The following is a 23,917-nucleotide window of genomic DNA, read 5'->3' as shown; positions in this document are numbered from 1 at the left end:
CAGGTCAAGCCAGAGAGACAATATGCTGTGAAAATGTAACTTTTTATTAGGTTAATGTTACATTTTTTAAAATAAACGTTGTGGCGGTTGAGCTCGGGTTGGTTTTGACAAAGTGTTCTTGACTCAGAAAAGGTTGGTGCCCATTGCATCGGGGTATAACGGTAGCAAAACCAAGTTCAAGGTAGTCCCTTCGTTTCCGGTTTCTTCCGTTTGGCGCCTAATGAATAAAGGTCTACTTGATTACCGGAGTGTCCCCCCCAAAAAATGGCACCCTATTCCCTAAAATAGTGCACTACTTTTGACCAGAGCCCATAGGGAATAGGGGGGGGGGGGGGCCATTCGGGACAGCCCCGCTGTTAGAACCTGGGCTGGTATAAGGCGACGCGGCCACTGAGACAGCCTGACGCCAGCTGGCAGTGGGTTGGGGAGAACTTGGTGGTCAGGACCACATCACTGTGGGAGTAGATGGACCGCACCTCTCGGAGACAGCTGGTCTGGACGGGAAGGCAGTCAGACAGCTCCATACAGTTCTCATCGAAGGACAGCAGCCGTACTCCGTACCTGCTGGGACAAAACTTGATTACAAAAGTGGAAAATTGTGTCCGAGCTCCAAATAGACCCCAATCCCGGGGATTTGATAGCCTAAGCAATATGACAATAAGTGCACCGTGCCCTCTGATAGGCTAAGCAATATGACAATAAGTGCACCGTGCCCTCTGATAGGCTAAGCAATATGACAATAAGTGCACCGTGCCCTCTGATAGGCTAAGCAATATGACAATAAGTGCACCGTGCCCTCTGATAGGCTAAGCAATATGACAATAAGTGCACCGTGCCCTCTGATAGGCTAAGCAATATGACAATAAGTGCACCGTGCCCTCTGATAGGCTAAGCAATATGACAATAAGTGCACCGTGCCCTCTGATAGGCTAAGCAATATGACAATAAGTGCACCGTGCCCTCTGATAGGCTAAGCAATATGACAATAAGTGCACCGTGCCCTCTGATAGGCTAAGCAATATGACAATAAGTGCACCGTGCCCTCTGATAGGCTAAGCAATATGACAATAAGTGCACCGTGCCCTCTGATAGGCTAAGCAATATGACAATAAGTGCACCGTGCCCTCTGATAGGCTAAGCAATATGACAATAAGTGCACCGTGCCCTCTGATAGGCTAAGCAATATGACAATAAGTGCACCTTTCCCTCTGATAGGCTAAGCAATATGACAATAAGTGCACCTTGCACCTTGCCCTCTACCCGTAGGGGGAGCAGATGTCATAATACTCTCTACCCGTAGGGGGAGCAGATGTCATAATACTCTACCCGTAGGGGGAGCAGATGTCATAATACTCTCTACCCGTAGGGGGAGCAGATGTCATAATACTCTCTACCCGTAGGGGGAGCAGATGTCATAATACTCTCTACCCGTAGGGGGAGCAGATGTCATAATACTCTCTACCCGTAGGGGGAGCAGATGTCATAATACTCTCTACCCGTAGGGGGAGCAGATGAGCCGCCCGTCAGGACTGAAGCACAACTCCTTGATGTAGCCCCTCCCCACGTTAGCCTCCTCGATGTAGTGGGTCAGACGTAGAGAACAGCGCGGGGAGACGGGGGGACGTGTAGGGGAGCCATCCTGGAACTCATACACACATGTCCACTGGAGAGGAGAGAGAGAGGGGGGGAGGGGAGAAAAGGAGGGAGGAGGAGAGAGGGGGAGAGAAGAGGAGAGAGGGGGAGGGAAGAGGAGAGAGGGGGAGGGAAGAGGAGAGAGGGGGAGAGAAGAGGAGAGAGGGGGAGAGAAGAGGAGAGAGGGGGAGAGAAGAGGAGAGAGGGGGAGAGAAGAGGAGAGAGGGGGAGGGAAGAGGAGAGAGGGGGAGGGAAGAGGAGAGAGGGGGAGAGAAGAGGAGAGAGGGGGAGAGAAGAGGAGAGAGGGGGAGAGAAGAGGAGAGAGGGGGAGGGAAGAGGAGAGAGGGGGAGGGAAGAGAAGAGAGGGGGAGGGAGGGGGAGAAGAGAGGGAGGATAACAGGAAGACAGAGGAAGAGTGGAGAAACAGAAGAGGGTTAGAGACTAAACGTAACCTGCTCATCAATGCTGACAGACAGAGCATGTCCAAGTGCAATCTTAAATGGACCCCAAAGCCCTCGTGGAGATCTGAGAGGATTTGATTGGTACAAGCAATAATGAAACGTCCACCGAGCCAATCAAAGGGCAAGGTGGAGATACAGGGCCTTCAGAAAGTATTCACACCCCTCGACTTATTCCACATTTTGTTGTTACAGCCGGAATTAAAAAATAAACTCACCCATCTACACATAATAATGACAAAGTGAAAACCTGTTTTTTTAGAAATGTTAGCAAATTTATTGAAAACGAAATCCAGAAATATCGAATTTACATAAGTATTCACACAGCTCAGTCAATACTCTGTCAAGCCCCTTTGGCAGCTAAAACAGCTGAGAGTCTTTCTGGGTAAGTTTGAGAGTCTTTCTGGGTACGTTTGAGAGTCTTTCTGGGTAAGTTTGAGAGTCTTTCTGGGTAAGTTTGAGAGTCTTTCTGGGTAAGTTTGAGAGTCTTTCTGGGTAAGTTTGAGAGTCTTTCTGGGTAAGTTTGAGAGTCTTTCTGGGTACGTTTGAGAGTCTTTCTGGGTAAGTTTGAGAGTCTTTCTGGGTACGTTTGAGAGTCTTTCTGGGTACGTTTGAGAGTCTTTCTGGGTAAGTTTGAGAGTCTTTCTGGGTAAGTTTGAGAGTCTTTCTGGGTACGTTTGAGAGTCTTTCTGGGTACGTTTGAGAGTCTTTCTGGGTACGTTTGAGAGTCTTTCTGGGTAAGTTTGAGAGTCTTTCTGGGTAAGTTTGAGAGTCTTTCTGGGTACGTTTCTTTAAGACATTTCCACACCTGGATTCTGAAACATTTACCAATTACTATTTTTCTTTTTTTAAATTGTTGAAACTCTGTCAAATTGGTTGTTGATCAATGTTAAGACAACCATTTTCAGGTCTTACCATAGACTTAACTAGACTTAAGTCAACACTGAAACTCGGCCACCGTCCAATGTGTGATTCATAACTCTACCATGCTCAAAGGGATATTCAGTGGTGTAAAGATACTTCAGTAGTACTACTTCAGTAGTTTTTTGGGGGATATCTGTACTTTACTATTTATATTTTTCACTACTTTTACATTCCTAAAGAAAATAAAATTACTTTTTACTCCAGACATTGTCCCTGACACTCAAAAGTATTAGTTACATTGTCCCTGACACTCAAAAGTATTAGTTACATTGTCCCTGACACTCAAAAGTATTAGTTACATTGTCCCTGACACTCAAAAGTATTAGTTACATTGTCCCTGACACGCAAAAGTATTAGTTACATTGTCCCTGACACTCAAAAGTATTAGTTACATTGTCCCTGACACTCAAAAGTATTAGTTACATTTTGAATGGCCAGCAGGACAGGAAATTGATCCAATTCACAAACTTATCAAGAGAACATCCCTGGTCATCACTACTGCCTCTGATCTGGAGGACTCACTAAACAGAGAACATCCCTGGTCATCCCTACTGCCTCTGATCTGGAGGACTCACTAAACAGAGAACATCCCTGGTCATCCCTACTGCCTCTGATCTGGAGGACTCACTAAACAGAGAACATCCCTGGTCATCCCTACTGCCTCTGATCTGGAGGACTCACTAAACAGAGAACATCCCTGGTCATCCCTACTGCCTCTGATCTGGAGGACTCACTAAACAGAGAACATCCCTGGTCATCCCTACTGTCTCTGATCTGGAGGACACTAAACAGAGAACATCCCTGGTCATCCCTACTGCCTCTGATCTGGAGGACTCACTAAACAGAGAACATCCCTGGTCATCCCTCCTGCCTCTGATCTGGAGGACTCACTAAACAGAGAACATCCCTGGTCATCTCTACTGCCTCTGATCTGGAGGACACTAAACAGAGAACATCCCTGGTCATCCCTACTGCCTCTGATCTGGAGGACTCACTAAACAGAGAACATCCCTGGTCATCCCTACTGCCTCTGATCTGGAGGACTCGCTAAACAGAGAACATCCCTGGTCATCCCTACTGCCTCTGATCTGGAGGACTCACTAAACAGAGAACATCCCTGGTAATCTCTACTGCCTCTGATCTGGAGGACACTAAACAGAGAACATCCCTGGTCATCCCTACTGCCTCTGATCTGGAGGACTCACTAAACAGAGAACATCCCTGGTCATCCCTACTGCCTCTGATCTGGAGGACTCGCTAAACAGAGAACATCCCTGGTCATCCCTACTGCCTCTGATCTGGAAGACACAAATGCTTAGTTTGTAAATGATGTCTGAGGGTTGGAGCGTGCCCCTGTCTATTTGTAAATTAAATTAAATAAAAAATAAAAAATCATGCCATCTGCTTTGCTTAATATAAGTGAATTAATTTACTTTTACTTTTCATACTTAAGTATATTTAGAACCAAATACTTTATAGACTTTTACTGAAGTATTATTTAACTGGGTGATTTTCACTTTTACTGGAGTAAATGCTCTATAGGGAAAGAACGCAGGTTCTAGAACGCCCTTCAGGCCAATCAGAAACAAGTATCCAAGAAGCCATGGTATAATTTGAATGAATTTGGAAAACATGCCATTATGGGGTTATTGTGTGTCGACCAGAGAGAAACACAACCTCAACTTAATACATTTTACATTCAGGTTGTAACACACAAGACTTTGGCGTTACGAGAAAGAAGAATCATGAAGTAGATGATGTAGAGGAGAGGTGTGTGTTGATGTAGGGGAGAGGTGTGTGTTGATGTAGGGGAGAGGTGTGTGTTGATGTAGGGGAGAGGTGTGTGTTGATGTAGGGGAGAGGTGTGTGTTGATGTAGGGGAGAGGTGTGTGTTGATGTAGGGGAGAGGTGTGTGTTGATGTAGGGGAGAGGTGTGTGTTGATGTAGGGGAGAGGTGTGTGTTGATGTAGGGAGAGGTGTGTGTTGATGTAGGGAAGAGGTGTGTGTAAATGTAGGGAAGAGGTGTGTGTAAATGTAGGGAGAGGTGTGCGTTGATGTAGGGGAGAGGTGTGTGTTGATGTAGGGGAGAGGTGTGTGTAGATGTAGGGGAGAGGTGTGTGTTGATGTAGGGGAGAGGTGTGTGTTGATGTAGGGGAGAGGTGTGTGTAGATGTAGGGGAGAGGTGTGTGTTGATGTAGGGGAGAGGTGTGTGTAGATGTAGGGGAGAGGTGTGTGTTGATGTAGGGGAGAGGTGTGTGTTGATGTAGGGGAGAGGTGTGTGTTGATGTAGGGGAGAGGTGCGTGTTGATGTAGGGGAGAGGTGCGTGTAGATGTAGGGGAGAGGTGCGTGTTGATGTAGGGGAGAGGTGCGTGTTGATGTAGGGGAGAGGTGTGTGTTGATGTAGGGGAGAGGTGTGTGTTGATGTAGGGGAGAGGTGTGTGTTGATGTAGGGGAGAGGTGTGTGTTGATGTAGGGGAGAGGTGTGTGTTGATGTAGGGGAGAGGTGTGTGTTGATGTAGGGGAGAGGTGTGTGTTGATGTAGGGGAGAGGTGTGTGTTGATGTAGGGGAGAGGTGTGTGTTGATGTAGGGGAGAGGTGTGTGTTGATGTAGGGGAGAGGTGTGTGTTGATGTAGGGGAGAGGTGTGTGTTGATGTAGGGGAGAGGTGTGTGTTGATGTAGGGGAGAGGTGTGTGTTGATGTAGGGGAGAGGTGTGTGTTGATGTAGGGGAGAGGTGTGTGTTGATGTAGGGGAGAGGTGTGTGTTGATGTAGGGGAGAGGTGTGTGTAGATGTAGGGGAGAGGTGTGTGTTGATGTAGGGGAGAGGTGTGTGTAGATGTAGGGAGAGGTGTGTGTAGATGTAGGGGAGAGGTGTGTGTAGATGTAGGGGAGAGGTGTGTGTTGATGTAGGGGAGAGGTGTGTGTTGATGTAGGGGAGAGGTGTGTGTTGATGTAGGGGAGAGGTGTGTGTTGATGTAGGGGAGAGGTGTGTGTTGATGTAGGGGAGAGGTGTGTGTTGATGTAGGGGAGAGGTGTGTGTTGATGTAGGGGAGAGGTGTGTGTTGATGTAGGGGAGAGGTGTGTGTTGATGTAGGGGAGAGGTGTGTGTTGATGTAGGGGAGAGGTGTGTGTTGATGTAGGGGAGAGGTGTGTGTTGATGTAGGGGAGAGGTGTGTGTTGATGTAGGGAGAGGTGTGTGTAGATGTAGGGAGAGGTGTGTGTTGATGTAGGGAAGAGGTGTGTGTTGATGTAGGGGAGAGGTGTGTGTTGATGTAGAGGAGAGGTGTGTGTTGATGTAGGGGAGAGGTGTGTGTTGATGTAGGGAGAGGTGTGTGTTGATGTAGGGGAGAGGTGTGTGTTGATGTAGGGGAGAGGTGTGTGTAGATGTAGGGAGAGGTGTGTGTAGATGTAGGGAGAGGTGTGTGTAGATGTAGGGAGAGGTGTGTGTTGATGTAGGGGAGAGGTGTGTGTAGATGTAGGGAGAGGTGTGTGTTGATGTAGGGGAGAGGTGTGTGTAGATGTAGGGGAGAGGTGTGTGTAGATGTAGGGGAGAGGTGTGTGTAGATGTAGGGGAGAGGTGTGTGTAGATGTAGGGGAGAGGTGTGTGTAGATGTAGGGGAGAGGTGTGTGTAGATGTAGGGGAGAGGTGTGTGTTGATGTAGGGGAGAGGTGTGTGTTGATGTAGGGGAGAGGTGTGTGTTGATGTAGGGGAGAGGTGTGTGTTGATGTAGGGAGAGGTGTGTGTTGATGTAGGGGAGAGGTGTGTGTTGATGTAGGGAGAGGTGTGTGTTGATGTAGGGAGAGGTGTGTGTAGATGTAGGGAGAGGTGTGTGTAGATGTAGGGGAGAGGTGTGTGTTGATGTAGGGGAGAGGTGTGTGTAGATGTAGGGGAGAGGTGTGTGTTGATGTAGGGGAGAGGTGTGTGTTGATGTAGGGGAGAGGTGTGTGTAGATGTAGGGGAGAGGTGTGTGTTGATGTAGGGGAGAGGTGTGTGTTGATGTAGGGGAGAGGTGTGTGTTGATGTAGGGAGAGGTGTGTGTAGATGTAGGGGAGAGGTGTGTGTAGATGTAGGGGAGAGGTGTGTGTTGATGTAGGGGAGAGGTGTGTGTTGATGTAGGGGAGAGGTGTGTGTTGATGTAGGGGAGAGGTGTGTGTTGATGTAGGGGAGAGGTGTGTGTTGATGTAGGGGAGAGGTGTGTGTTGATGTAGGGGAGAGGTGTGTGTTGATGTAGGGGAGAGGTGTGTGTTGATGTAGGGGAGAGGTGTGTGTTGATGTAGGGGAGAGGTGTGTGTTGATGTAGGGGAGAGGTGTGTGTAGATGTAGGGGAGAGGTGTGTGTTGATGTAGGGGAGAGGTGTGTGTTGATGTAGGGGAGAGGTGTGTGTTGATGTAGGGGAGAGGTGTGTGTTGATGTAGGGGAGAGGTGTGTGTTGATGTAGGGGAGAGGTGTGTGTTGATGTAGGGGAGAGGTGTGTGTTGATGTAGGGGAGAGGTGTGTGTTGATGTAGGGGAGAGGTGTGTGTAGATGTAGGGGAGAGGTGTGTGTTGATGTAGGGGAGAGGTGTGTGTTGATGTAGGGGAGAGGTGTGTGTAGATGTAGGGAGAGGTGTGTGTAGATGTAGGGGAGAGGTGTGTGTAGATGTAGGGGAGAGGTGTGTGTATATGTAGGGGAGAGGTGTGTGTTGATGTAGGGAGAGGTGTGTGTTGATGTAGGGGAGAGGTGTGTGTTGATGTAGGGAAGAGGTGTGTGTTGATGTAGGGGAGAGGTGTGTGTTGATGTAGGGGAGAGGTGTGTGTTGATGTAGGGGAGAGGTGTGTGTTGATGTAGGGGAGAGGTGTGTGTTGATGTAGGGGAGAGGTGTGTGTTGATGTAGGGGAGAGGTGTGTGTTGATGTAGGGGAGAGGTGTGTGTTGATGTAGGGGAGAGGTGTGTGTTGATGTAGGGGAGAGGTGTGTGTTGATGTAGGGGAGAGGTGTGTGTTGATGTAGGGGAGAGGTGTGTGTTGATGTAGGGGAGAGGTGTGTGTTGATGTAGGGGAGAGGTGTGTGTTGATGTAGGGGAGAGGTGTGTGTTGATGTAGGGGAGAGGTGTGTGTTGATGTAGGGGAGAGGTGTGTGTTGATGTAGGGAGAGGTGTGTGTTGATGTAGGGGAGAGGTGTGTGTTGATGTAGGGGAGAGGTGTGTGTTGATGTAGAGGAGAGGTGTGTGTTGATGTAGGGGAGAGGTGTGTGTTGATGTAGAGGAGAGGTGTGTGTTGATGTAGGGGAGAGGTGTGTGTTGATGTAGGGAGAGGTGTGTAAATGTAGGGAGAGGTGCGTGTTGATGTAGGGGAGAGGTGTGTGTTGATGTAGGGAGAGGTGTGTAAATGTAGGGAGAGGTGCGTGTTGATGTAGGGGAGAGGTGTGTGTAGATGTAGGGGAGAGGTGTGTGTTGATGTAGGGGAGAGGTGTGTGTTGATGTAGGGGAGAGGTGTGTGTTGATGTAGGGGAGAGGTGTGTGTTGATGTAGGGGAGAGGTGTGTGTAGATGTAGGGGAGAGGTGTGTGTTGATGTAGGGGAGAGGTGTGTGTAGATGTAGGGGAGAGGTGTGTGTAGATGTAGGGGAGAGGTGTGTGTTGATGTAGGGGAGAGGTGTGTGTTGATGTAGGGGAGAGGTGTGTGTTGATGTAGGGGAGAGGTGTGTGTTGATGTAGGGGAGAGGTGTGTGTTGATGTAGGGGAGAGGTGTGTGTTGATGTAGGGGAGAGGTGTGTGTTGATGTAGGGAGAGGTGTGTAGATGTAGGGAGAGGTGTGTAAATGTAGGGAGAGGTGCGTGTTGATGTAGGGGAGAGGTGTGTGTTGATGTAGGGAGAGGTGTGTAAATGTAGGGAGAGGTGCGTGTAGATGTCGGGGTGCAGTGTGGTGAAAGTTACCTCCTGGGGGTTTTGGGGGGTCAGGTGACTCACCTCCTGGTCATCCATGTTGGAGGAGCAGCGTATGAGGGCAGCCCAGCCTTTAGGGTGAAGCTGGAGAGACGTGATGCAGTTCCCCCTGTCCCTCTCTCCTGGGATCTCTGGAGTCAACACCTCCAAACTATTCCTGGGGGAGAGACCTGGGAGAGGGAAGAGGGGCAGCAACATGAAGTTAACACGAGGGCTGGCACCACGACCTCCTAACCGCGTAGGTTAGTGTTAACACGAGGGCTGGCACCACGACCTCCTAACCGTGTAGGTTAGTGTTAACACGAGGGCTGGCACCACGACCTCCTAACCGTGTAGGTTAGTGTTAACACGAGGGCTGGCACCACGACCTCCTAACCGCGTAGGTTAGTGTTAACACGAGGGCTGGCACCACGACCTCCTAACCGTGTAGGTTAGTGTTAACACGAGGGCTGGCACCACGACCTCCTAACCGCGTAGGTTAGTGTTAACAAGAGGGCTGGCACCACGACCTCCTAACCGCGTAGGTTAGTGTTAACACGAGGGCTGGCACCACGACCTCCTAACCGCGTAGGTTAGTGTTAACACGAGGGCTGGCACCACGACCTCCTAACCGCGTAGGTTAGTGTTAACACGAGGGCTGGCACCACGACCTCCTAACCGCGTAGGTTAGTGTTAACACGAGGGCTGGCACCACGACCTCCTAACCGCGTAGGTTAGTGTTAACACGAGGGCTGGCACCACGACCTCCTAACCGTGTAGGTTAGTGTTAACACGAGGGCTGGCACCACGACCTCCTAACCGTGTAGGTTAGTGTTAACACGAGGGCTGGCACCACGACCTCCTAACCGTGTAGGTTAGTTATGTGTAGTTATGGGTAAAGACAGTCATAACCAATAAAATGTAACCGCTGTCATTACTGTGACCGCTGTCATTGCTGTGACCGCTGTCATTGCTGTGACCGCTGTCATTGCTGTGACCGCTGTCATTACTGTCACCGCTGTCATTACTGTCACCGCTGTCATTACTGTGACCGCTGTCATTGCTGTGACCGCTGTCATTGCTGTGACCGCTGTCATTGCTGTGACCGCTGTCATTGCTGTGACCGCGTCATAAAGCCTTAGTCTACACATCACATTACATTACTTAACATAGAGGGGGGAATGTAACACACTGACAGTCAACACAACACACTGACAGTCAACACAACGTTACACACTGACAGTCAACACAACGTTACACACTGACAGTCAACTAGGGCTGACCCCATTTAGTCGACTGGTAAATTGTTTGGTCGACAGATTTCATTAGTCGATTACGAAACATGTTCAAGGTGCACAAGACGGAGGTCTGATTGGCTCCTGTCTCAGTGGACTGATCCATTGCGGAAGCCGATTGGCTCCTGTCTCAGTTGAACTGATCCGTTGCGGAAGCCGATTGGCTCCTGTCTCAGTGGACTGATCCGTTGCGGAGGCCGATTGGCTCCTGTCTCAGTGGACTGATCCATTGCGGAAGCCGATTGGCTCCTGTCTCAGTGGACTGATCCATTGCGGAGGCCGATTGGCTCCTGTCTCAGTGGACTGATCCATTGCGGAAGCCGATTGGCTCCTGTCTCAGTGGACTGATCCGTTGCGGAGGCCGATTGGCTCCTGTCTCAGTGGACTGATCCGTTGCGGAAGCCGATTGGCTCCTGTCTCAGTGGACTGATCCGTTGCGGAGGCCGATTGGCTCCTGTCTCAGTGGACTGATCCATTGCGGAGGCCGATTGGCTCCTGTCTCAGTGGACTGATCCATTGCGGAAGCCGATTGGCTCCTGTCTCAGTGGACTGATCCGTTGCGGAGGCCGATTGGCTCCTGTCTCAGTGGACTGATCCATTGCGGAGGCCGATTGGCTCCTGTCTCAGTGGACTGATCCGTTGCGGAAGCCGATTGGCTCCTGTCTCAGTGGACTGATCCGTTGCGGAGGCCGATTGGCTCCTGTCTCAGTGGACTGATCCATTGCGGAGGCCGATTGGCTCCTGTCTCAGTGGACTGATCCGTTGCGGAGGCCGATTGGCTCCTGTCTCAGTGGACTGATCCATTGCGGAGGCTGATTGGCTCCTGTCTCAGTTGAACTGATCCGTTGCGGAGGCCGATTGGCTCCTGTCTCAGTGGACTGATCCGTTGCGGAGGCCGATTGGCTCCTGTCTCAGTGGACTGATCCATTGCCGAGGCCACGGGGAAGGCACAGCCCATCACTCTAAGACAAGTGATACTGAAATTGCACATATTGACATTACGTAAGAACAACGGTACAACTAATAAATTAATATTATTTTATAACAAATGCGCTTTCTCCTGGGTTGGATACAGGCGCCGTCTGCGGTTCTGAAACGTAATCTCCAGTGCGCTGTTGGCACCTTTCTCTTTGTCACGTGCATAGTAGCAAAGTTCCCCAGCAGATTGGGAACAATGTGGCAGCGGGGGCAGCAGAGATGAGGAAACAGTCCTTTACAGTAGCCTAATTATCAACAACAACAACAACAACTGGGGAGAGAGGAAACTCACTCAACTCTTAATGAGGTCTATAATCAATACTGTTCAACGTGCCTGGTTTTATAAATGATCCATATATAATCAACAGAATGACAGATCTTACTTCTGTTGCCTGTTTGTTAATATTATTATATGAATAGAGTATTAGGTTAATAATATTATATGAATAGAGTATTACGTTAATAATATTATATAAATAGAGTTTTAGGTTAATAATATATAAATAGAGTTTTAGGTTAATATTATATAAATAGAGTTTTAGGTTAATATTATATAAATAGAGTATTAGGTTAATAATAATGATTACATGGAGCTCTGATCCTCATGTAACGGCAAAATGTTGGATAAAGTAATTTCACCAACCAGCTCCTTTACCCTCCTTTGTCTGGATCTCCAGTAGTTTCCACAACTAAGTCAAATGTCTTCCACACATCTGACTTTCTCTTTCCCTCCTGAGCAACCAGTAAACATTTGCCTGTTTTGAGTATATTTGTCACGTCCCCTGCATCCATTTTGCTGTCATGTTACGGTGTTCAGTTTATAACCAATTTATTGACGTGATTATGATCGGTCAGAGGCTATTGATCACATTGAATGCGATGCTCACATGTATCACAAAGAGAGCAAGGGTTGAGGGAATATGGAATGTTTGTCCAAAACAAAATGAGGTATTTCAGTAACTTTTCAGTCAGAAACTAAATGTCTGTAATGATGTAGCAGCTTCAGCACGGACAGAGCTATAAACAACTTGCTGCGGTTCGCTGCAGTACCGAGGAAAGAGACGACCAATCACACAGGCACTCGCTGTCATTGTTTTGTTTTTTAACACCATGTGACCATCAGGCTCTTTCTTGAGTCATGTGTCTTAGTTATTTAATCAAACAGTGTGCTTAAAGCATCAGACAAGCTCAGTGCATATAGTTGATTCTATTCAAACACAGAATGTGTGTGTGTGTGTGTTATATATATATAAAACTCTGAAAAAAAATAAACGTTCTCTCATTGTCAAATGCATTTATTTTCAGCAAACTTAACATGTGTAAATATTTGTGTGAACATTCAACAACAGACAAACTGACATGTGATTAACAGAAATGGAAAAATGAGTCCTTGAACAAAGGGGGGGTCAAAATCAAAAGTAACAGTCAGTATCTGGTGTGGCCACCAGCTGCATTAAGTACTGCAGTGCATCTCCTCTTCATGGACTGCACCAGATTTGCCAGTTCTTGCTGTGAGATGTTACCCCACTCTTCCACCAAGGGACCTGCAAGTTCCCGGACATTTCTGGGGGGGGAGGGGAATGGCCCTACCCCTCACATTCCGATCCAACAGGTCCCAGATGTGCTCCGGGCTCTTCGCTGGCCATGGCAGAACACTGACATTCCTGTCTTGCTGGAAATCACGCACAGAACGAGCAGTATGGCTGGTGGCATTGTCATGCTGGAGGGTCATGTCAGGATGAGCCTGCAGGAAGGGTACCACATGAGGGAGGAGGATGTCTTCCCTGTAACGCACAGCGCTGAGATTGCCTGGAAGGACAACAAGCTCAGTCCGATGATGCTGTGACACACCGCCCCAGACCATGACGGACCCTCCACCTCCAAATCGATCCCGCTCCAGAGTACAGGCCTCGGTGTAACGTTCATTCCTTCAACGATAAATGCGAATCCGACCATCACCCCTGGTGAGACAAAAGGCGATGTTGTTGCCGGTGATGTCTGGTGAGGACCTGCCTTACAACAGGCCTACAAGCCCTCAGTCCAGCCTCTCTCAGCCTATTGCGGACAGTCTGAGCACTGATGGAGGGATTGTGCGTTCCTGGTGTAACTCGGGCAGCTGTTGTTGCCGCCATCCTGTACCTGTCCCGCAGGTGTGATGTTCGGATGTACCGATCCTGTGCAGGTGTTGTTACACGTGGTCTGCCACTGCGAGGACGATCAGCTGTCCATCCTGTCTCCCTGTCTTAAGCGTCTCACAGTACAGACATTGCAATTTATTGCCCTGGCCACATCTGCAGTCCTCATGCCTCCTTGCAGCATGCCTAAGGCACGTTCACGCAGATGAGCAGGGACCCTGGGCATCTTTCTTTTTGTGTTTTTTCAGAGTCAGTAGAAAGGCCTCTTTAGTGTCCTAAGTTTTCATAACTGTGGCCTTAATTGCCTACCGTCTGTAAGCTGTTAGTGTCTTAACGACCGTTCCACAGGTGCATGTTCATTAATTATTTATGGTTCATTGAACAAGCATGGGGAAACAGTGTTTAAACCGTTTACAATGAAGATCTGTGAAGTTACTTGGATTTTTACTAACTATCTTTGAAAGACGCGGTCCTGAAAAAGGGACGTTTCATTTTTGTTGCCATACTACGGTCCTCTGCCATACTACGGTCCTCTGCCATACCCTCGACGGCAGAGCCTCTCTCGCCCGTCCTCTCTTTCTGGTCTCTGCAGTGACCCCTTCAGTTATCAAGTCTCCTCAACATCAATCTTTTCCTGGCTGCCATTTCCTCCACCATCACTTCAACCTCTTGTTTGCTCTAGTTTTTTGTTTATTTCCCTGGTTATCCATTTTGTTTTTGATATAGCTAGTCTGATGGCTATAATGTGTGAGAAAAAAATTACATGTTTTTTTGTGCATAAAGGGTTCGCAAGCCAACAAAAAAAAATATAATTTTGAGACATAAAGCAGATAAATAAATGTAATAAAATAGAAAAATCAACACTTTATTATAGTTAATTATTATATTAAATCTTATCCTCCCTGTCACATAGGTTTATTAATTGGTTTCAAGCACGTCACTAATGTCAAAATAAGTTTATAAGATAGTTTTGTAAGTGCACTTAGTTTTGTAAGTGCACTTACATACGTAAGTGCACTTACAAAACTATCTTATAAACTTATTTTTTTTCTAACTTTATACGTTTTTTTTCCGTAAGTAATGTTTTGTGAATCCAGTCCCTGGTCTCCTGCTCCACTCCGTTGGTGGAGTTCATTAGGTGTTTATTCCCTCGACCTAATAGCTTGTGTCTGAATGGTTGTTCTACAATAGGACTGTTGTCTGACTGGTTGTTCTACAATAGGACTGTTGTCTGAATGGTTGTTCTACAATAGGATTGTTGTCTGAAGTAAGCCCAGCATGCCTCTAACTGACCTTCTCTGTGAGGGTGGATCTTGCTGGAGTCGTTACCCTGTCGAGGAGCTCCACTTGACCTCGACGCAGACGCTGAGCCATCTAGAGACAGATTCACAATAAATCGCCTGAGGTGATAATGATGGGGGGGGGTGATGCAGTGACATGGTCTCACCTGAGCTGAGGGAGGTGAGGGTGGGGTGGTGCAGTGACATGGTCTCACCTGAGCTGAGGGGGGTGAGGGTGGGGTGGTGCAGTGACATTGTCTCACCTGAGCTGAGGGAGGTGAGGGTGGTGCAGTGACATGGTCTCACCTGAGCTGAGGGTGGGGTGGTGCAGTGACATGGTCTCACCTGAGCTGAGGGAGGTGAGGGTGGGGTGGTGCAGTGACATGGTCTCACCTGAGCTGAGGGTGGGGTGGTGCAGTGACATGGTCTCACCTGAGCTGAGGGAGGTGAGGGTGGGGTGGTGCAGTGACATTGTCTCACCTGAGCTGAGGGAGGTGAGGGTGGGGTGGTGCAGTGACATGGTCTCACCTGAGCTGAGGGAGGTGAGGGTGGGGTGGTGCAGTGACATTGTCTCACCTGAGCTGAGGGGGGTGCGTCTGGCCCGCAGCATACGGTAGCTGCCCACCTCCAGAGACTGTGTGAGGTCCAGGTCGTGAAGGATCAGCAGGTAGCCAGATGAAGTGGAGATCAACATCTTGGAACAGTCTGGAGTCAGACGCATTCTCATCAGGTAGCGCGTGTGGAAGAACTTCTTGTGGGGGCAGCCATCCTCTGTAAACCTACAGGTAGAGGAGAGAAGAAGAGTCAGCCATCCTGTGTAAACCTACAGGCAGAGGAGAGAATAGTCAGCCATCCTGTGTAAATCTACAGGTAGAGGAGAGAATAAGAGTCAGGGGCTGCATCCTAATTGGCACCCACCGTATTCCCTAAATAGTGCACTCCTTTTGACCAGAAACCTATGGTAGTACACTATATTGAGAATAGCATGCTATTTGGGACACAGCCTGTCTGTTGTACAAACACCGGCCTATCACCGATAACACCGACCGATAACACCGGCCTATCACCGATAACACCGACAGATAACACCGGCCTATCACCGACAGATAACACCGGCCTATCACCGACAGATAACACCGACAGATAGCGCCGGCCTGTCACCGACAGATAGCACCGGCCTGTCACCGACAGATAGCACCGGCCTGTCACCGACAGATAGCACCGGCCTGTCACCGACAACACTGACCGATAACACTGACAGATAACACTGAGCTCAACGTAGACAGAAAACAACCTTACTGTGTTATTCTAAAGTGAAATCAAAACATTATTATGAAAGTCAACTTACTAATTAAACATGCTGTAGTGGAAACGTGTATACGCACTGACACACACACACACACCTGTTGGTGTCCCAGGTGATGACGTTTCCGTCAAAGCCAGAAGTGACAAGGAGTCGTGTGTTGGTGTCGTACTCTATGTTCTTGACCCAGCTGGCGTGACCGTGCAGAGAGCACACTTTAGAGTTGAGCTTCCTCAGGTCCCACAGAGCTATGGTGGTGTCATCAGAACAGGTGGCAAACAAACGGTTGTCCAGAAACCTGTAAAGAGAAGAGCAGAACATACATTATAATAACAATAGCGTACGTAGGCGATTCCTTGCCTCCTAATTCCTTGCCACCTTCTCTATCGTATTGGAGGAGAAGGTCCAGGGTCCCTCCCCTCAGACCTTATCGTCTAATGAGTTTTGAAACAGACACAAGAGAGGAATCAAGCTTGGATTCATTGAGATAGACATGTAGGCCGAACCATGAGACATATGTGAATTGATTGCTCCCCATCTATCTTCAGAGTTCATTCTGTTAGGTGACCTAAACTGGGATATACTTATCACCCCGGCAGTCCTACAATCTAAACTAGATGCCCTCAATCTCACACAAATTTTCAAAGAACCTACCAGGTACAACCCTAAATCCATAAACATGGGCACCCTCATAGATATTATCCTGACCAACTCGCCCTCTAAATACACCTCCGCTGTTTTCAATCAGGATCTCAGCGATCACTGCCTCATTGCCTGCATCCGCTATGGATCCGCGGTCAAACGACCACCCCTCATCACTGTCAAACGCTCCCTAAAACACTTCTGCAAGCAGGCCTTTCTAATCGACATGGCGCAGGTATCCTGGAAGGGTACTGACCTCATCCCATCAGTAGATGATGCCTGGTTGTTCTTTAAAAGTGCTTTCCTCACCATCTTAAATAAGCATGCCCCATTCAAAAAAATGTAGAACTACGAACAGCCCATGATTCACTCCAGACCTGACTGCCCTTGACCAGCACAAAAACATCCTGTGGCATTCTGGATTAGCATCAAATAGTCCCCGCGCCATGCAACTTTCAGGGAAGTCAGGAACCAATATACACAGGCAGTTAGGAAAGCTAAGGCTAGCTTTTTCAAACAGACATTTGCATACTGTAGCTCTAACTCCAAAACGTTCTGGGACACTGTAAAGTCCATGGAGAATAAGAGCACCTCCTCCCAGCTGCCCACTGCACTGAGGCTAGGAAATACTGTCACCGCCGATAAATCCACGATCATCGAGAATTTCAAAAAGCATTTCTCTACGGCTGCCCATGCTTTCCTCCTGGCTACCCCAACTCCGGCCAACAGCTCCGAAACCCCCCCACAGCTACTTACCCGAGCCTCCCCAGCTTCTCCTTCACCCAAATCCAGATAGCAGATGTTCTGAAAGAGCTGCAAAACCTGGACCCGCACAAATCAGCTGGGCTAGACAATCTGGACCCTCTCTTTCTAAAATTATCCGCCGCCATTGTTGCAACCCCTATTACTAGTCTGTTCAACCTCTCTTTCGTATCGTCCGAGATTCCCAAAGATTGGAAAGTTGCCGCGGTCATCCCCCTCTTCAAAGGGGGTGACACTCTAGACCCAAACTGCTACAGACCTATATCCATCCTGCCCTGCCTTTCTAAAGTCTTCGAAAGCCAAGTTAACAAACAGAATACCGACCATTTTGAATCCCACCGTACCTTCTCATCTTTGCAATCCGGTTTCCGAGCTGGTCACGGGTGCACCTCAGCCACGCTCAAGGTACTAAACGATATCATAACCGCCATCTGTAAAAGACAGTACTGTGCAGCCGTCTTCATTGACCTGGCCAAGGCTTTCGACTCTGCCAATACGGTGATTGACAGACTCAATAGCCCTCGTTTCTCAAATGACTGCCTCGCCTGGTTCACCAACAACTTCTCAGATAGAGTTCAGTGTGTCAAATCGGAGGGCCTGTTGTCCATGCCTCTGGCAGTCTATGGGGGTACCACAGGGTTCAATTCTCAGGCCGACTCTTTTCTCTGAATATATCAATGATGTTGCTCTTGCTGCTGGTGATTCTCTGATCCACCTCTACGCAGACGACACCAGTCTGTGTACTTCTGGACCCTCCTTGGGCACTGTGTTAACTAACCTCCAGACGAGCTTCAATGCCATACAACTCTCCTTCCGTGGCCTCCAACTGCTCTTAAAACACTAGTAAAACTAAATGCATGCTCTTCAACCAATCGCTGCCCGCACCTGCCCGACTAGCATCACTACTCTGGACGGTTCTGACTTAGAATATGTGGACAACTACAAATACTTAGGTGTCTGGCTAGACTGTAAACTCTCCTTCCAGACTCATATTAAGCATCTCCAATCCTAGATTAAATCTAGAATCGGCTTCCTATTTCGCAACAAAGCATCCTTCACTCATGCTGCCAAACATACCCTCGTAAAACTGACTATGCTACCGATCCTTGACTTTCGGCAATGTCATTTACAAAATAGCCTCCAACACTCTACTCAGCAAACTGGATGTAGTCTATCACAGTGCAATCCGTTGTGTCACCAAAGCCCCATATACTACCCACCACTGCGACCTGTATGCCCTCGTCAGCTGGCCCTCGCTACATATTCGTCACCAAACCCACTGGCTCCAGGTCATCTATAAGTCTTTGCCCGCAGCACCCACCCGTAGCACGCGCTCCAGCAGGAATATTCCACTGGTCATCCCCAAATATTCCACTGGTCATCCCCAAAGCAAACACCTCCCTTGGCCGCCTTTCCTTAGAGTTCTCTGCTGCCAATGACTGGAACGAATTGCAAAAATCGCTTAAGTTGGAGACTTATATTTCCCTCACTAACTTTAAACATCAGCTAACCGATCGCGGCAGCTGTACAGTCCATCTGTAAATTGCCCATCCAACTACCTCATCCCCATATTGTTTTTATTTACTTTTTTTTGCTCTTTTGCACACCAGTATCACTACTTGCACATCATCATCTGCTCATCTATCACTCCAGGGTTCATTTGCTAAATTTTAATTTCTTCGCTACTATTGGCCTATTTATTACCTTAACTCCTCACACCATTTGCACACACTGTATATAGAATTTTCTACTGTATTATTGAATGTACGTTTGTTTATCCCATGTGTAACTCTGTGTTGTTGTTTGTGTCACACTATTTTGCTTTATCTTGGCCAGGTCGCAGTTGTAAATGAGAACTTGTTCTCAATTGGCCTCCCTGGTTAAATAAAGGTGATCTGGTCTACCTGGTTAAATAAAGGTGATCTGGTCTACCTGGTTAAATAAAGGTGATCTGGTCTACCTGGTTAAATAAAGGTGATCTGGTGTCTACCTGGTTAAATAAAGGTGATCTGGCCTACCTGGTTAAATAAAGGTGATCTGGTCTACCTGGTTAAATAAAGGTGGAGGAAGAAAAATAAATAAATAAACCCACTGCAGGATGCCATAGCAGTCTAGATATAGATATATAGCCATGTATCAGAGCTGGAGCAGACCTGGGGAGACTACTTACAGGACAAACAGGAAGACAAATAGACCAACAGGAGGATAGACAGACAGACAAATAGACCAACAGGAGGATAGACAGACAGGAAGACAGACAGACAGGAGGACAGACAGACAGGAGGACAGACAGACAGGAGGACAGACAGACAGACAGACAAATAGACCAACAGGCAAATAGACCAACAGACCGACAGACAGACAGAGAGGAAGAAAGACAGACAAATAGACAGAGACAGACAGGACCGACAGGAAGACAGACAGACAAATAGACCAACAGGCCGACAGGAGGACAGACAGACAGGAGGACAGACAGACAGGAGGACAGACAGACATGAGGCGGGTTGGGAACCAGCTAGCAGTATCTCTGGTCCAGGGAGTTTGTGTCCTGCTCAAGACTCAGCATCAGTTAGTCACATGGAAAAGCCTTGGACCAGAGATGGGGAACACCCAGCCTGCATACCTGATGATACAGACAGACAGGAAGACAGACAGACAGGAAGATAGACAGACAGGAGAGAACAGGAGAACAATTACAAACCTTTCCTTGGGGACCTACATTCATTTTCACAATTGTTTTCTAGCCCTGAATTAGTAGACAAGGGCTTGATAACTAGTTGACAAGGGCTGGATAACTAGTCGACAAGGGCTGGATAACTAGTCGACAAGGGCTGGATAACTAGTCGACAAGGGCTGGATAACTAGTCGACAAGGGCTGGATAACTAGTCGACAAGGGCTGGATAACTAGTCGACAAGGGCTGGATAACTAGTCGACAAGGGCTGGATAACTAGTCGACAAGGGCTGGATAACTAGTCGACAAGGGCTGGATAACTAGTCGACAAGGGCTTGATAACTAGTAGACAAGGGCTTGATAACTAGTCGACAAGGGCTGGATAACTAGTCGACAAGGGCTGGATAACTAGTCGACAAGGGCTGGATAACTAGTCGACAAGGGCTGGATAACTAGTAGACAAGGGCTGGATAACTAGTAGACAAGGGCTGGATAACTAGTAGACAAGGGCTGGATAACTAGTAGACAAGGGCTGGATAACTAGTAGACAAGGGCTGGATAACTAGTAGACAAGGGCTGGATAACTAGTTGACAAGGGCTGGATAACTAGTTGACAAGGGCTTGATAACTAGTAGACAAGGGCTGGATAACTAGTAGACAAGGGCTGGATAACTAGTAGACAAGGGCTGGATAACTAGTAGACAAGGGCTGGATAACTAGTAGACAAGGGCTGGATAACTAGTAGACAAGGGCTGGATAACTAGTTGACAAGGGCTGGATAACTAGTTGACAAGGACAAGTTGAATGTGGTGTGATAACTCTGGAAGAGTTAAAAATACATGGAACGTCTGGATGTACCTGAGGAAAGGTTTGAGAAAGGCTGGGATAGAGAACACCAGTATCTGGGCGTTAAGAGACGTTGTCAATGAGGAGGTGCATTAAAGGCCCATGAAACTCCCATTCAAACTCCCATTCAAACTCCCATTCAAACTCCCATTAGACAGCTCTGCAAGTGTTATGTCAAAAATGTCTGACCTCTGACCTCTGCCTGGCAGTAATGATTGATTGCTGTTGTGCTGAATAGGCACATTTTTGTATGCTTGTACATTTTTACTTAGCCATTCTTTGGAAGGACATGTTGGCCATAAATGATCGTAGTTGCTCAGCGACACTTGGTAAATAAATAACATATTTTGACGTAAAGCTTGCAAAGCTGTCTATTGGGAGTTTGAATGAGAGTTTCCCAGGGTGTTTGAGAGGAGACACGACATACTCATCGTCGACATCTCTAAACGCCCAGATACTGGGGCAGAGAACACACCGCTATCTATGGTACCTGATGTTATTGACACAGTCTTCATGAGCCTCCACCAGGGTCTTGATGTGCTTGGAAGAGATGGGATCGAACAGGAGAACCTCCGTCTGTTCACAGGCCACTGTCAGGACAGACCTGGGGAGTGGTGAGATATAAGGTCACAACAACAGGCCCAGTCTGTATTGTGTTCTGTGCTCTGTGTTCTGTGTTCTGTGTTCTGTGTTCTGTGTTCTGTGTGGGCCCCAGGAAGAGTAGCTGCTGCTTTTGCAGCAGCTAACGGGGATCCTAATACAATACCAAAATACCTCGCCTAGGTCAACTTGTGTAATGTAAAATGTCTGTCTGTGGATTGTGACACCTGATCATACAACTTTGGCTTTCCTATTACCATTTTGCACAAATATGGATAAAACTTCGGTCTAAAAATGAACAAACACGTAACATCCATTTTCATCCTGCCCTTACCCGTCGGGGGAGTATTCCAAATTGAACACTGCGCCATGAGTTTGGGTACTGAGATTGACCGAGTCTGCAGCCGGACTCATGGAAGAATACAAGTTCGTCATTGTCCTAAAGTTATCTCTAGATGGATCCACGAACAGCCCTCTCCTTATAGTCCTGCTCTGTAGCATGGAGAACAGGCTGTTGGAGCTACTCTCAGGAGCTACCCTCCCTTGTCCCGAGGCGCCTTGTACATTCGGCTGACACCGGGGATTGTCCTGCGCGGCTGCAGAATCCGCCCTGGAGCTTCTCGGGTGAAGACTACTCTCCTCTCGGCTGCTCTGCGGAGGACGCGCCGGTGTCTTGTCTTCATCGGCGGAATCATCTGTCTGCGGGTCCTGTTCCTTGTCCGACACCCGGCTGCTGGACGTGTCCTGCGACTCGTCCGGGTCCACGCCGTCGCTCTGCTGCTCAGAGCTCATTGTGGCTGTTATCGCCAACGGGTGCCTGTGCAGGCCCCTTGTTTCACAGATAGTGTCTCGGTTCAACAACGAATTGTGCAATTATTGTATCTCGAATACACCTTACCTCTACTCCGTTAGGACAATCCCCACCCCCCACCCCCCCAACAAAAAAAACGTGGGTGGAATTTGACGAAACTAGACAAGAGACGGAATGGCTATTTGATGTAGCTAACCACACAACACTGGAGCAAAATAAACCAAGTGCTGTGACGGAGTTCAGCTTCCTTCTTCTTCTTCCGCGGAATTTCAGTGGTCAAAACGAAGATAATACATTGGATACCTCCACCTAGTGGACATAGTTATACTTTCATTTCATAAAACAGTTTCATAAACAACAGTCTAAATCAAATTTGATTTGTCACAAGCACCGAATATAACGAGTGTAGAGTTAACCGTGACATGCTCCTGTAAGAGTTCTCCCCAACGATGCAGAATAAAAATAAATTAAAATAAAATAAGTAACACAAGAATGGAGCTTTATACAGGGATTACAATATCAATGCTATTACCAGATCAAATGTTGTATTTATTTATTTATTTGTATATACACCTTTATTTAACTTGGCAAGTCAGTTAAGAACAAATTCTTATTTACAATAACGGCCTACCAATATGCAGAGGTACGAGATATTTGAGGTAGATACGTACATGAAGGCAGGGTAAAGTGACTAGACATCAGAATATATAATAATAAGGTATTAGAGGTAGATATGTACATGAAGGCAGGGTAAAGTGACTAGACATCAGGATAGATAATAATAAGGTATTAGAGGTAGATATGTACATGAAGGCAGGGTAAAGTGACTAGTCATCAGGATAGATAATAATAATGTATTAGAGGTAGATATGTACATGAAGGCAGGGTAAAGTGACTAGTCATCAGGATAGATAATAATAAGGTATTAGAGGTAGATATGTACATGAAGGCAGGGTAAAGTGACTAGACATCAGGATAGATAATAATAAGGTATTAGAGGTAGATATGTACATGAAGACAGGGTAAAGTGACTAGACATCAGGATAGATAATAATAAGGTATTAGAGGTAGATATGTACATGAAGGCAGGGTAAAGTGACTAGTCATCAGGATAGATAATAATAAGGTATTAGAGGTAGATATGTACATGAAGGCAGGGTAAAGTGACTAGTCATCAGGATAGATAATAATAAGGTATTAGAGGTAGATATGTACATGAAGGCAGGGTAAAGTGACTAGACATCAGGATAGATAATAATAAGGTATTAGAGGTAGATATGTACATGAAGGCAGGGTAAAGTGACTAGACATCAGGATAGATAATAATAAGGTATTAGAGGTAGATATGTACATGAAGGCAGGGTAAAGTGACTAGACATCAGGATAGATAATAATAAGGTATTAGAGGTAGATATGTACATGAAGGCAGGGTAAAGTGACTAGACATCAGGATAGATAATAATAAGGTATTAGAGGTAGATATGTACATGAAGACAGGGTAAAGTGACTAGACATCAGGATAGATAATAATAAGGTATTAGAGGTAGATATGTACATGAAGGCAGGGTAAAGTGACTAGTCATCAGGATAGATAATAATAAGGTATTAGAGGTAGATATGTACATGAAGGCAGGGTAAAGTGACTAGTCATCAGGATAGATAATAATAAGGTATTAGA

At 47.3% G+C, this 23,917-nt stretch overlaps 1 protein-coding gene across 2 annotated transcripts; it reads right to left on the bottom strand.

The window, feature by feature from the left end:
* Positions 1-23: 23 nt before the first annotated feature.
* dcaf10 (DDB1 and CUL4 associated factor 10) lies at positions 24-22,517 on the bottom strand. Of its 2 annotated transcripts, none has more exons than XM_090209675.1 (8): positions 21,763-22,517; positions 21,319-21,432; positions 16,006-16,203; positions 15,179-15,381; positions 14,616-14,696; positions 8,960-9,105; positions 1,497-1,663; positions 24-561 (listed from the first exon to the last, which is right to left on the bottom strand). In XM_090209675.1, exons 1-8 carry the CDS (start codon positions 22,218-22,220, stop codon positions 357-359), a joined length of 1,572 nt encoding a protein of 523 aa, XP_090065801.1. In that variant the 5' UTR covers positions 22,221-22,517; the 3' UTR covers positions 24-356. The 2 variants fall into 2 exon arrangements, with proteins under 2 accessions (XP_090065801.1, XP_090065800.1); XM_090209674.1 differs by having other exon boundaries at positions 8,927-9,105; positions 21,763-22,513.
* Between the last annotated feature and the right edge of the window lie 1,400 nt (positions 22,518-23,917).

The sequence above is a fragment of the Oncorhynchus mykiss genome, chromosome 19 (genome assembly GCF_057628025.1).
Source record: "Oncorhynchus mykiss isolate SJ-2025 chromosome 19, ASM5762802v1, whole genome shotgun sequence".
Taxonomy (NCBI): Eukaryota; Metazoa; Chordata; class Actinopteri; order Salmoniformes; family Salmonidae; genus Oncorhynchus; species Oncorhynchus mykiss.
This window is presented reverse-complemented; position numbering and strand designations above follow the sequence as displayed.